The sequence below is a fragment of the Protomyctophum parallelum genome, assembly GCF_964188405.1.
Source record: "Protomyctophum parallelum genome assembly, chromosome: 12".
Taxonomy (NCBI): Eukaryota; Metazoa; Chordata; class Actinopteri; order Myctophiformes; family Myctophidae; genus Protomyctophum; species Protomyctophum parallelum.
In genome coordinates, this window is record NC_139712.1 from 25335816 (window position 1) to 25351886 (window position 16071).

A 16071-nucleotide genomic window follows, 5' to 3' on the forward strand; every position below is an offset into this window, starting at 1 on the left:
ACAAACACATAGCTCCGTATAGGAGTGGTTGCACCATGCACTCAAAAACGGTAAAGTTTATTTTTCCTTAAGATTTTACATCGCATTTGATTTCGACACATTTGATGTATTACCACAGGGGATGTATTGATTGAAATCATGTTTCCATCTCCTGTGATGTGAAACCTGTCCTATATATAAATAAATCCCCCCTGAGGACGTTTTTTCCAGGAGCACTTTGTGGTGATGACTGTCACCATCACTCACGTCACGTCAAGCCATGTCCTATCAATACAACTCATCAACATTCACGTCAAGCCATGTCCTGTCAATACAACTCATCGACAATCAATGAAAATCACATTATGGGGTATGTACCCTCCAGGAGAAACATGACACCAGTTATTTGATCAACATCCCATCAAATTTGGCGCCTAGACTGCCTTTTGACGCCTCCTGTCCAAACGCCCTCTGCGCCGAGATCACCTCCGCTCCGGACGTATATTTTAATATCAATTGATTGTGGTTCACAACTGTGTCCTCACTGTACACACTCCGGTTCCGGTGTGCAAAAAAAAAGAAAAACGTTAATTAAAATCCCGCTGGCTTATGCTGTCTATGAGGACAGTTTTTAGAATCGTAATATCTCGGAATCTTCATTTTGGGTCAAAACAAGCTTGATTTGCACCTCATTTCTATAAACGATATGATCCGTTTTAGAGAATCTGTTTCCAAAATGAATGTTGGGTTTATTGAATGACAATCGTGGGACATGTTACATAGCGGATTTTCACTTTTCACGTTTCTGAGTGAAACGGCTTTCAGAATAAGATCCTTTACCTATATTAAATGACTGGATGGTGCCCTGAGACACCACCAGATGGCGCTGTTGGCGGTAAATGAGTTTAAACCGGGAAAAGCCTCTGTGTCATTTTAGATTAGTAACCACTTTAACCTTTATTTTATGCTTTGGCTATTAAAAAACAGCAGATCTACAAGCTCACATCGCATCAGTTTGTGTCGTGCTATGAGCTTATAGATCTGCTAACTAAAATCGTTGTTGCTTCTGGGGGTCCCTGGAACAAAATATTAGCAGTAGTGTAAAGTAACCAAGTACATTTCTATAGTGCCATTTTGAGGTATTTGTACTTTGAGTATTTCTGATTTTTTTTACTTATGCTACACTCAGAGGGAAATATTGTAATTTTACTCCAATAAATGTACTTAAAAACATTAGTTACTACCGGTAGTTTACTTTGTAGATTTTAATTGCTATTAAAAAACATATTCAGCTCACATGTCACTCACGCATTGTGAGCTCCTGAGTGGGTAGATCTGCAATTTTCTAAAGTTGGTTATATACATTTCAAAACCCGAAATGAGACTCATCTGCATAATGAGTATACTTTTGGTACTTTAACTAAAAAAAAATTACAATACTTTTGTACTTTTACTCAAGAAATTTTTGAATTCCGTACTTTTACTTCTAATGGACCAGTTCTCCTCCACCCCACCTTCACCTTCTCATCCTCTCAACCCTCAACATCTGCCTGTGACAGTCCTCCTCCCCCCCCCTCTCTCTCTCTCCCTCTCTCTCCATCAACACTCACCTCTCTCGCCCCACGTGGGACCTCCATGTGTTAAGAGCACTTTTTCCCGCACCTGCCAATTTTCCATCGACCTCTCCTCTCACCTGTGTATTCTCTGCTCTCATCTCAAGTCCCCACATGCACACTTGTACTGCACGGCTTCAAAAACACAGCGATATACTTAGGCTACCATCTATATCGATAGTCATTGGATTTCATTTGTTGACATGAAAATGTTTGAGCACCACTGACATACAGCATATAGGTAAAAAGAAAAACTGTGAAATCTAGAGTCTAGAGGATATATTTATTTTTATCTGCCTCAGTACTCATTTACTGCCAAAGATTAAACACCAGTGTTGCAGTCTCGGAGGAAACGGAAATACAATCGCAAACGTACATCCTATGATGCGGCCCCGGTTATTCTGAAGCGCAGAAATGGCTATAGGCTATATATATCTGCTTTTTTTCCCAGCAAGGCACTCTGAAAGAATATATTCAAAGATTTGTGCCACATTTTCACGATTAGTAAAAAATAGCAGACCTCTGTGCCGCACTACAAGCTTGTAGGTCTGCTATTGAGCTATGAGCTTGTAGAGCTGGTATTTTTCAATAGCTAAATTATAACAATGTTTAAAACACCAAAAGGGGTTCCCGCCCCAAAATGGATTAAACACACTAGTGTTGACGTGAATGGACTGCGATACGGTCAGCTCTGCATGCTTCCTGTATTAATGTGAAGCTGCTCCACTGAGATGAGGACTGATCCATTTATGTGGACAACTATCCCAGTCTGAGATATCCTGAGACATTCCTTTGACATGAACCAGGGATCTGTCTCTGGCATTTCATTTGGCATTTGGCATTTCATACCATCTAAATGATCTGAACACTGGATTAGAATGAAATATGATCTTAACCCTGGAACACTAAACACAATTATATATTTTAGTAATGTTGTTGATGTCTGAGGTGGGTGGGTCTTTCAGTACCTTCATTATGCTCAGTGACATCATACAAGGTAGGTTTGTTTCCCTGCCCACAGCCCTGGTTTTTTCTACAGGCAGGTGTCCGGGTGAATTTCACCCGTGTTTAGTGATAGTGTGATGGAGAAAAATTCCCAGTCACTCACAATGGACCTTTCTTTTTTCTCACATATGGAATATTTTTAAAATAATATGCACGTTTTCACAGATTTTGCCTTCTATATGATAGCCCCCCCCGCCCCATAATATCTATGTTTTGTTTTTTATGGAATGTTTTACATTGGTTATCTATCCGCAGGGGGGGCTATCAGAAATGACGGAGTTTGGACAGATGGAAAAAACTTTAGTTAAACTTGCAGAGTGACAGATTACTGCGATTACTTTACCTGGGTTACATCTTCTGATAGTGCTGACATATGACATAATAATCCCATCTAGTGTTTCATTAGCGCGACGGAACGTGACAGAATAGGCTACAGCTGTTGTGCTGCTGACAGGCAACGCTGCATAAACATAATTATGCAGTAACACACGTTGAAACAAGGTAGGTGGTCAACATAACAAGAAGGAGTGGACAGTGATGTCACTGTTATGCAACACGGAAGTAGTATGGACTTGAAGCTGTTTATAAACCAGTCAGTCAGTGACATCACTGACGAATCCTTGGTGTTACTCTTCCTGCGACCGATAGCCCCTGAAACCAAGCTTTCACCGTCGTCTCGTCCTGACTATTTTTTTTTTCCTGCATCGCACCGTCGATATTTACGCCACTGCCTACCCGTGTTTAGTGATGGTGTAACAAAATATGTTTAGTGTTAGGGTTAACTGGATTAGAAAGAAAGATGCCATGCACAGTCACACACCATGGAACCATGCAAGGCACCAACCTGCACATCGGGAGCAATTAGGGGGTTCAGAGTCTTGCTCAAGGACACTTTGACACGACGTGTAACTCTGGAGGAGCCTGGGATCGAACTGGGAACCTCACGGTTTTCACCATACGGTCCATTCCACCGGCTACTCTACCCCTGAGCCGCTGACGCCCCATTGTACTTTGAGTAATAGGCTTCTTCCAATAAAAGATAAATGTAAATCCTGTTGAATAGTCAAGGATGTAGCGTCCTCTGATGTGTCTGCGGCTCTCCGGGTTGTTTACAGCGGTCACAACATCATATCTCCTCGTCCAGTCGCACTGTGGCTTCACAGAGACATTCTGCGTGAATTATTAAGTGAACAAACACAGATGTTCTGTATTTGCTCGCTGTGTACTGATGTAGAAATGATTCCACACTTCTGGAAGCCCCAAGATAAGAGGGGTTGAGAGGAGAGATACACTCAGAGAGAGAGAGAGAGAAAGAGAGAGAGAGAGAGAGAGGGGGGGGGGATACATTTGTTGGTCTCTGAATATGAATATGGCGTGCATGTGTTTGGTTCGAAGTACTAACAGTCCTACAGTCATGAGTCCGACACCCTACCCTAAACCTCACAGGAAGCCTGCACAGGTTAGTTGTAACCTGCCACGGGCTAGTTGTAACCTGCCACGGGCTAGTTGTAACCTGCCACTGGTTAGTTGTAACCTCCCAAGGGCTAGTTGTAACCTGCCACTGGTTAGTTGTAACCTCCCACGGGCTAGTTGTAACCTGCCACTGGTTAGTTGTAACCTGCCACGCATACAGTATCAGTGTGTGTACCTCCTCTCCTCTTCAGCTTGGCAAGTCCAGGTGCGTAGGTTGTGTGTGACTGTACCACCTCTCCTCTTGAGCTTGACGTATCCAGTAGCGTAGTGTGTGTCTGTGTGTGTGTGTGCGTGTGTGTGTGTGTGCATGCGTGCGTGTGTGTGTGCACACGTACCTCCTCTCCTGTTGAGCTTGACGTATCCAGGAGCGTAGTGTGTGTCTGTCTATGTGTGTGTGTGTGTGTGTGTCTGTGTGCACGTACCTCCTCTCCTGTTGAGCTTGGCGTATCCCGGAGCATAGCCGCTGGTGAACACAGAGGAGCTGCTGAACGATGTGTGAGGAAGAGGAGACACCAGACCTTCATCACACTTGTCTGGAGAGAGAGAGAGAGAGAGAGAGAGAGATTACCTTCAGTGAACAGACATCTAATGCCATCAGGTACGAGGTCCATGCGTGCAAATATAAGCATTCCTTTGTCCCTCTGTCAATCACACTCTTAACAGAGTCCTTGCAGAGGGCAGACAGGGTAGGGGTCGAAGGTTATGTGGTGATGTTCTTCCTCTTTTGCACTAGGTATGTTGGTGTGTGTTTTTTAATGTTGTACGGGTCACTGTGTGCCTTTGTTGTCTTGTATTGTATTGTATTGTATTGTATTGTATTGTATTGTATTGTATTGTATTGTATGCTGCAGGGCGGGTCCTTCAGGTCCAAGACAAATTTCTCCCTTGGGAGACAAAATAAAGAAACCTTGAACCTTGATCTGTAATATACAAGCCATGCTCCTCATGTGCTGACTGCTGAGTTGGCGATTCCCGGGATCGAACCCATGACCTTGTGGTTCAAAGGCGAGTGCTCTACCGACTGAGCTACCCGGACTCACTTGATGAGATTTAACCTCGCAGACCCAAAGCGAAAACATATTTTGTTACCATTGCTTTAGACCAGTGGTGTTCAACCTTTTTCATATCAAGGACACGGACCACCATTTGATGAGATTTAGCCTCGCAGACCCAAAGCGAAAACACATTTTGTTATCATTGGAAATGATTTTGCCCACAATTCTGTTTTGCTGTCGTACCATTAGGAGAGACAACAGGTAAACGTTGATCAAAAGTAACAATTCTTATACATTCTCTAAGTGTGTAGACTTTAACAAAAATGTAACTCTTTTTTGTAACAATTTTACGCTCTCTAGAGCTCATTTCAGATTCCGCGGTGCATCACGATTGGAATATTGGGCGTTTCTGGAGAACGGATGGACGTCGCATTAGCTCGTTAGCATTTATGCTATTGCTAAAATTGCATTTAAGATGGCGACAAACGGGATAGCAAAGATTTTCTCTGATCACATGGCACTAGTGATGGGAGATTAATCGGCATCGGTTCGATTAATCAATCAGACTGATTAATTAATCGGTCCGATTGATCAATCAGACTGATTAATTAATCGGTCTGATTAATCAATCAGACTGATTAATTAATTGGTCCGATTAATCGGTTTGCCTTTACAGATAAACAAGCCCAAAGTAACAGCTTGAACAGATCTACAAGCTCACTGTTATATATATTTTTAGAAAAATTATTAAAAAAAATCAATACAGAATGAGATCATATCGACATCGGTAATATCGGTTATCGGCCATAACGCCAATTAATTCGATATCGGCCAAAATGTCTCATCGGCACATCCCTACATGGCACCCAAGCGCTACCACTTTTGTCCACCAGGTGACACTCAAAGTGTCAAGTGCAGTTTTTTTAGCCTTATAGGAGCACCGTGCTATCATGTCCATATAATAGCCCTCACATGCACCGTGGTATCATGTCCATATAATAGCCCTCACATGCACTGTGATATCATGTCCATATAATAGCCCTCACATGCACTGTGATATCATGTCCATATAATAGCCCTCACATGCACTGTGATATCATGTCCATATAATAGCCCTCACATGCACCGTGATATCATGTCCATATAATAGCCCTCACATGCACCGTGGATATCATGTCCATATAATAGCCCTCACATGCACCGTGGATATCATGTCCATATAATAGCCCTCACATGCACCGTGATATCATGTCCATATAATAGCCCTCACATGCACCGTGATATCATGTCCATATAATAGCCCTCACATGCACCGTGGATATCATGTCCATATAATAGCCCTCACATGCACCGTGGATATCATGTCCATATAATAGCCCTCACATGCACCGTGGATATCATGTCCATATAATAGCCCTCACATGCACCGTGGATATCATGTCCATATAATAGCCCTCACATGCACCGTGGATATTAATCAACCACATCTGTTCTCTTAATGTCCTGACCTGTGTCAGTATAGTACAACTAACGTGTCTGAAACAATGATAAAATGAAGCTTCTGCATGGCGTTTGTGATGAAACGACTTAACGTTGGGTTGTAAATGTCCGGGTTGCTGTCAGACACACGACTCTACGTTGGGTTAACTTGTAAATGTCTGGGTTGCTGTCAGACACATGCCAGCAGGAGGATTCAAAGAGAAGCCCTATACTCTCCAGAAGTTGGACCGTGTCCAGCTTTAGCCTGGTTAATAAACCAGACTAATATCGCACGGACCGCGGGATATTAGTCTGGGGAGGCTCAGCTTGGATTTCATTTCCAGGGTGGCGGGTTGAAACATTTTCTCTTTGACTTGGTCAGAGCTACTGTCAGTCAAAGGTCTCAAGCATTGAAAGTCACTTTACCAAAGCCCGCCCATATTGCATACCGTGTCCCGATTGGCCGCCCCATTTCTCTGGTGTAGGAAATGGGCGTACAATTGAGCCTCTCCAGACCGTAATCCGCCGGCAGGCAATTTTTGTTTGCCAACGGCTGATTCGGTCTGGTTTATTAACCAGGCTAGTCCAGCTTGCCACTCAACAGGCGAGCCTTATCACAAACTGAAAAATCCACTGAAAAAAGTCTGAAATAACCTGCAACGCCCAGGTTTAAAGCAGAGGCAGTGGCAGTGTGTGCATGCGTGCTGGCGTGCGTGCCTGCATGAATGCGTGCGCATGTACTGTACATGCGTGAACCAGGTCAGGCCGTGGTGCACTGTAGAGCAGACAGATTTATCCATGTCACACAGGTAGTGAAACCAAATCAAAAGCCACACTCACCTAACCCTGGTTTCACAAAGAGTCAATCTGAAAGCTATGGCAGCCAAGCGGAGGCAGTCAATCGTTTTCTGTCATGTCGCCCGTGTGTGTGTGTGTGTGTGTGTGTGTGTGTGTGTGTGTGTGTGTGTGTGTGTGTGGGGGGGGGGGGGGGGTCCTGCACATCAGGCAGTGAAGGGACATTTCAGCGGAGAAACTGCAGAGCATTTCCCATCTGAATGCACACACACACACACACACACACACACGCGCACACACACACATACACTCACAGAAGCACATTCCAACTCTTTCCCATAAAGACACACCATCAGTCATACCCAGCCACTGTAGTGCCTGCTGCATGCAAAGTCTCATGCTACAACTCACACACACACACACACACACACACACACACACACACACACACACACACACACACACACACACACACACACACACAAGCTCCCAATAATAAAGCTGTGTCTTCAGAAGAGCAGTCTTTACTATATGTGTTGATTGTACGACTTTAAAACAGGAACAAACAAAGACGTGGTGCCTGGCTTTAAGACAATCATTCAAATGAAAACATTACAAACAATGTAGTACCCATTGTAACGCATGGAAATTAGTATAGACCAAACACACACTACTAAATGTTACAGAAAACGAACACACACACAGACAAGTGCACGCTTGCACACGCAAACACAGACAGACAGACAGACAGACAGACAGACAGACAGACAGATGAGATGCATGAAGGACCTTTACAACGAACCAGATAAAGCGAACAAACAAGACTATCTCCTCACTGACATTTACGACTGAGTGAATTTAAAGCAGCATACAGGTGAACAAACAGAGTGCGCGCACACACACACACACACACACACACACACACACACACACACACACACACACACACACACTCTTTGACAGTGCAGTTGCCATGGTTGACAGACAACCCAACCCCTTCAGCGTAACCAAAAAGTGATCAACTCTCTACTTGAATGAGAGAAGTGAGAATATGTCATCAGTAAGTCCTGAAGTCACTCGCTCATCCCCTGGTTTCCCCTGGTTCACAGAAGTAATTTCTCTATGGAGAATAACATGGGGTCATCTTGAAATCGTCTCATATAAGCATTGTGGTCCAAAAATGAACAAGCCGTCTCTGCGTTATTGTCATGGAGGTGTCTCTGTATCGTTTGTGACAGTCAGTCACTCATATATGAGACAGTCTGTTTCTAGCGAAAATGTTACTAATTCAGCAGCAGTAACAATAGCGTTTCCTCTCGGTCAGTTGATTCTTCATATCCATACGAGTGTAACAGCTGGGATGACATGTTTATTTGTCAAACACAGTCAGAGAGAGACACAGTCTGAACTCCCTCACAACATCAGGTGGGAACTGGGAACTGGCAGCCATGACTAGGGACTGTGGACGAGCGCCGGCGCTTTGGCATGGGTGGTCAGAATAACATATTGAATGAATTCTGTACTGGCCATATGGAGAATGTCTTGAGTGCACAGGGTTTGATGAACATATGGAATGTCAGAACAGGTCAACTCCATACTATGTGACTCTTTTTGATACAGAGCTAGTCAAGACGAACTGTTCAGGACAGGAGAAAAATGCTTACATTTCTTTAATGCAAAATTAGTTAATAGCACAGGCAGACTCTTCACATACTTGTCTGAAATAAATGTCATAGCTGAAATTGACATGTAAATATAAATGTAAACATGTAGCTATAGGTGTAATGTTGGAGTAAATGCGACCTGCAGTCACAAATAAAACAAAACCAGTCACAAGATGTATTGACACATGACGTCTCACGCCGTCAATGTTTGTTTAACTGCTGTGAACAAGCATTACAAGTCCACAGACTTGGCTGAACATGACGTCACATTTATTAGTGCCCTAAACAAATAACAGTACGCCAGACCAAAGATGTGCACCCAGGTCACTTCTGGCCATTCAAAATACCAGATAGACCCTGACGAACACCTTTTGGTCGAGACGCGTAGGTCCTGTTATTTATTTGCCTTGCTCATCATCAAATAAATTATTAAATTTTTCACCAAAGATGGAGTGCCTTTGATTATTTTCTTTTCAAGTCTGCAATTCACATTTTGACAAGCAGTACGACTTGGAGGAAGGATACCTTTTGTCTATATGGTTTTACCTGTATCACCAAAGAGCACCCATCTAAGAGCCACTAACAGATCCCTGCAGCGCTTCCATTCCTCTATTTCTTCATTCAAAATACCAGTCAGGGGATGCTGGAACCAGGGAGGAAGCCGAAATGAAGACTGAAGTCAATCGTATTTGATTCAGTCTGTTTTTGGCGATATTTCGGCAGCGGTAACATCAGCGTTTTCTCGCCATCAGAGGATGCTTCATATCCATTTGAGTCAAACTGCATGCATGTTTACATCATATCACATCACATCTTGTATGACTGAATATAATGATATGATATGAATCAATAGAGCGCCGGAGTCCTGACGTCACTCGCTCATCCCCTGGTTCATGGAAGTTCCTCTCTATGGAGAATAACATGGGATCATCTTAAAATCATCTCATATAATAATTGTGGTCCAAAAATAAATAAACTGCCTCGGCAATATTGTCAGGGAGGTGTCTCTGTATCGTTTACGGCAGTCAGTCACTTATATTTGATACTGTCTGTTTCTAGCGAAACATTTATAACAAGTTGATTCTTCATATCCATATGAGTGAAACGGCCGGGATGATTTGTTTATTTTTCAAACGCAGTTCTTGTATGAGGCGATCTAAAATCCCCCTATGGGGATTACAATGCAAATGAAAAGTACATGAACGGCCTGGGCCGTGGCTCAGCGGTCCAGGCACAATGGCTGGTAATCCAGTCTGGCAGTGTGCCGCGGGTTTGACTCCAGATCCCAACAGACTTTACTGCATGTCACCCCCCCATCTCTCTCCCAATTTCCTGTCAGCCTACTGTCTGTCCCTCCATAAAAAATATAAAATAAAGGTGAAAGCCATAAAAAAAAACATTACAAAAACAAGTACATGAACCTGTGGACCTATATATGTAGACGTCAGACTTCAGTGCTCTATAAAGACCCTTTAATGATGAAATCTCGTAATTGGCAGGCAATGAGTTTAACTATTAAATATCGCCATTCGACGATGGTAGTGAACAGTTGGATTTGAAATGATTAAACAATTTTGTCAATGACAGTGAATGTGTGAAACAAACGGCATTTCACCTCAGCAGGCAATGGTCATGCCGCCATGCGTACGTATGCATTCGCACACGTACGACACGCAAACACCTTTTCTGTTCCCAATAAGTGCAGTCATGGTAAGAAGAGGACATACCTGCACCTCAGCCCCTGGTCGACCTGTTTTTAGTATGAGGTTTCTGCCCAGGGGAGAGAGAGGAGAAGATTGGGAACACCGTTGAGTGGAGACAACTGAATGTGCTTATTGGAACCTGAACCGCAGGCCAACGGTCACCCTGGAACGACCCAGCGTTAAAGGTATTTTCAGTGATTTCACATATTTGAATTAAGTGAAATATTCCCTTCATTGTCAATGCGTTTACAAAACAAACATTGAACTAAAGACAAAATGTACGTCATAATGTGTCATTTACGTCATATTGTCTCTTTATTGTTAATGGCGTTTAATGTTTGTGTTTGCACCGTTTGTTTTACATCACCTAATCAACATGAGTTAGACTTTAATATATTAGCGCCCCTCACTTCACACGGGTGTGATTTTTTTCCCTCCCTACTATAGAGTGTGCTGAGTCTGCTGACCATATAAGGAGTTCCTCCCTGTCCCCAGTTCACCCCTGGGGGTCAAAAAACCGGGGCGGACCGGGGGGTTTTCCAAATCACCGAATGCTCATTTAACAGCACCAGTACAACACCCCCCACGCCCTTCCTCACCGTTTTGCAATAAGGACCTTTAAATTCACTGGTGTTTTATTTCCTAATCCTTCTGTCCGTCCGTCCGTCCATTCGTAATATTGCCATCCGGCAGAAATCCTTATACTGCATATCCGTTATTTATTTTATTTCTTTTTACGACAATAATAAAATAGGAAACCGTCAAGGCGACAATATAATGTCTGTTTAGCGATGTGCAGCGCACATCCTACACCACTCCTGGCACAGAGAGATGCATTATGCTCTGCTTCTCGCATGCAGGACTCCCACTGCGTTCTGGAATGGCTCGCTGGATTACTCTCATCTCAACCCCAGTGTTGTGGAACGGCTGACTGAATAACTCATCTCAACCCCTGCAGAGTGCAAAGACATTCCATTACCATTCTCACCATATACAGTACCTGAAGAGCATGAACCCATTTATATATTACTCAGACCAGATTGTACAAAATGTCTTGTAAATCCTGACAGTTTTCTGAAACCCACGTTTCTACATCAGTGGTTCTCTAACTATTTCATGGCAATGACTGTAATTGGCCCCGCCGACCCCATCTGAAAATATGTTGTTTCAGGGACTCCTCCAGAAGCAAAGGTAGTTAAAAATGTTTTCTGTGAAAGAAGAAGATATATTCCAATTGCACACATTTTCAAGACTTTTAAAACAACAGCAGATCTACAATATCATAGCGCGGCACCGAGTGCTGCGCTGTGAGATTGTAGATCGTAGATCTTTTCTGAAAAAGATCTACTACTAATACTACTACTACTACTCTACTACAAAAAAAAAAACATGCGTGCACACACACACACACACACACACACACACACACACACACACACACACACACACACACACACACACACACACACACACACACACACACACACACACACACACACACACACACACAGATCGGTAAGTTGGGGTCAACACCTCATCGATACACCCAGTAATGCATGTGTCTCAACAGTCTCTCAGGGTGATTGGATCGATGGACGACTCCTCTTGTCTTCATCAAATATGAACAGTATAATTAAAGCTCTGCTCAGGATGACTGCTTTTGTCTTATCAATAATCCATAGGGGGGGGGGGGGGGGGGGACCAACCACACACAGAGGCCAGATGAATTAACCATAGGCGAAGACAGAGAGAGATAGAGAGAGAGGATATGAGCAAACCAGCTGTCACTTTCTCTCACACACACACACACACACACACACACACACACACACACACACACACACACACACACACACACACACACACACACACACACACACACACACACACACACACACACACACACACACACACCCCTCTCCATGGTGGCATGTTGTTTTGCATGGGAGGTCATGTGTGAAATTGTCTCTCAGCGAGAGTGAGGATGATCCACCATGTTCAAATCACAGACCAAAGTGATGATGTGTACATACATCACGTCAACGGAGGGCGTGTGTGTGTGTGTGTGTGTGTGTGTGTGTGTGTGTGTGTGTGTGCGCGTGTGCGTGTGCGTGCGTGCGTGCATGCGTGCGTGTGTGGATGTGATGTGTACATGCATCATGTTAACAACAATATCATGGACCGCTGAGACACAGCCCAGGCCTTTTATTTGCTATTTTTGAACAACCAAAGCATTCAAAATCAATGCTTTTTAGCTCAAATATAAAGAATGACAGAGATGCTTTACCGGTACGAATTGGTTAACACTCGCTGTATAGTTAGGTCAGGTACCACACAAGCTTACTTCAGGTCAAAAAGACCTTTCTTTTCCCCACAATGTTATTTGTTATTGGCTACATGTCTTGCTGGCCTGTGGTGGATGTTTTTGTCAAAATGTAATGTACAAATTGAACCAAATGGACCCGTAATGGATTCGGTTACATTTGTACACTCTCAGAGTTCTCAAACGGGTCCTTGCGAATAATACATGTGAGAACCACTAGTACTAGTTGCACTCCTAATGCATGTCGTAGTAAATCAGTGTCATATTGTGAAGAACACCTGGAGACCTGACATTCAGTAATTGGGGTCTCATGATCACAATGAAAACATTATAATTAGCTTAAGGATAAGACCAATATTCATTGTACAGATATTCTGAGACGGATGTATTCTACATCCTGACAGTTTTCTGAAAAACTATGTTTCTATGTCAGTCGTTCTTCGATTTTTCAAAAATAGCTAAAGCATAACATAATGCTAACACCAAAAGGGATTCCCGCCCCAAAATGGGTTAACTTACTTGTGATTCTTGATGACTATTTATATGTATTACCATGTGTTGGTCTTGCTTACTGTAAGTCGATTAAGAGTGTCTGCGAAATGCCTAACGTGATAATTGTAATTGTAAGTCTTTGCCACGGACCATTGATGATGTAGATTGGCTATTTTCACAAATCAAAGCCTGCACATGCGTTTATGTGCATATTATTCTGTGCACGTTATAGGGAGGGAGAACCACAATGAGAAAGACACATAGGGAGGGACGATGCAACACACCTGAGCAGAGAGAAATAGTGTGCACACACACACACACGCGCGCGCGCGCGTCCGGGGACCACGTGCACATTCACGTGCAATCACACCCAAGTGCGAGTAATTAGACGTGGCGTGTTTGCTAATGGCCACAGTGGGCTACAAATCATGGTTCCCCTCCCAGCAGTGCACTGCCACAGGTTAGTGTGTGTGTGTGTGTGTGTGTGTGTGTGTGTCATGCTAATGGCAATGCAAGTCTTTTCTAAGTCTCCTTGGTGACATGTTTTAACTCTGATGGATTTATCGTCGTCTCTCTGTCGGTAATACGCATCTACAGCGTGAATATGCATTAGCATATAGCCGTCGTGGTATTAGCCGGCGATAATACCATGGATTATTAGTCAATGTTGGAAGAAAGTACTCACAAGTAAATACTGCAATGTAGAAACTGCTCCGTTACAAGTAAAGGTCCGGAATTTAAAATGTGCCTGAGTAAAAGTACAATAGTATTTGCCATCCAAATGTACTTAAAGTACCAACAGTAAAAGTTCTCATTGTGCAGAATGTCTCATCTCACAGGGAGAACATGTGAGGGTACCTACCCTAGGGGACACGGGGAGAACATGTGAGGGTCCCTACCCTAGGGGACACGGGGAGAACCTGTGAGGGTACCTACCCTAGGGGACACGGGGAGAACCTGTGAGGGTACCTACCCTAGGGGACACGGGGAGAACATGTGAGGGTACCTACCCTAGGGGACACGGGGAGAACATGTGAGGGTACCTACCCTAGGGGACACGGGGAGAACATGTGAGGGTACCTACCCTAGGGGACACGGGGAGAACATGTGAGGGTACCTACCCTAGGGGACACGGGGAGAACATGTGAGGGTACCTATCCTAGGGGACATGGGGAGAACATGTGAGGGTACCTACCCTAGGGGACACGGGGAGAACATGTGAGGGTACCTAGTACCTACCCTATGGGACACAGGGAGAACATGTGAGGGTACCTACCCTAGGGGACACGGGAAGAACATGTGAGGGTACCTACCCTAGGGGACACGGGGAGAACATGTGAGGGTACCTACCCTAGGGGACACGGGGAGAACATGTGAGGGTACCTACCCTAGGGGACACGGAGAGAACATGTGAGCGTACCTACCATAGGGGACACGGGGAGAACATGTGAGGGTACCTACCCTAGCGGACACGGGGAGAACATGTGAGGGTACCTACCCTGGGACACGGGGGGGACATGTGAGGGTACCTACCCTATGGGACACGGGGAGAACATGTGAGGGTACCTACCCTAGGGGACACGGGGAGAACATGTGAGGGTACCTACCCTAGGGGACACGGGGAGAACATGTGAGGGTACCTACGCTAGGGGACACGGGGAGAACATGTGAGGGTACCTACCCTAGGGGACACGGGGAGAACATGTGAGGGTAAATGGTGCATTTATATAGCGCCTTTATCCAAGGCGCTTTACAGAGATTGTGCATTACATTCACCCATTCACACACACATTCATACACCGATGGCAGCGGAAACCATGCAAGGCACCAACTAGCACATCGGGAGCAATTAGGGGTTCAGTGTCTTGCTCAAGGACACTTCGACAGTAACTCTGGGGGAGCCCGGGTTCGAACTGGCAACCTTACGGTTACCATCCAGGCACTCTACCCCTGAGCCACCGCCGCCCCAGGGTACCTACTCTAGGGGACACGGGGAGAACATGTGAGGGTACCTACCCTAGGGGACACAGAGAGATCATGTGAGGGTACCTACCCTGGGACACGGGGAGAACATGCAAACTCCTTACAGAAAGGCCCTTTTGCCAACCTCATGCACTGTGGGGCATGGATGGATATTTATTCATGAATAATTCAAGTATGGATTACATATTTACTTAATAATTAAAGATGATTGACTGTTTGTGTGTGTGATGACTGTTTATTTACCAGCATTGCGTCTGCAACATTAATTATTAAAGTGGATCAGAGACATTTTGAAAATCTATGCTAAGATTACAAAAGGAATTCACTGCCAGTTGGTTTCACTAACTGTTTTCCAGATCAGAACCAGTCTCTCTCTCTCTCTCTCTCTCTCTCTCTGCAGTGTGTAATAAATTATTTCTATGTGGGAGGAAAAGTACGAAATGAAAGTCTCTGTGGCGTATGCCATATGCTCTTTATTCTCAGATATGTTCTGTATGTAAACCACGCACGCCTCGTGGCGTAGCTCTGAAATTGACATTGACGTAAAATGAAAGAGACGTGAGATAA

At 44.2% G+C, this 16071-nt stretch overlaps 1 protein-coding gene across 1 annotated transcript in view; it reads right to left on the reverse strand.

The window, feature by feature from the left end:
• Positions 1-16071, reverse strand: part of LOC310867597 (contactin-associated protein-like 2) — a gene marked incomplete at both ends in the record, with an annotated part of 231746 nt that overhangs the window by 142063 nt on the left and 73612 nt on the right. The window contains one exon of the mRNA XM_083777712.1: positions 4493-4603. Within this exon, the coding sequence (XP_083633838.1) occupies positions 4493-4603 (111 nt within the window). The remainder of the gene's footprint in view (positions 1-4492; positions 4604-16071) is intronic.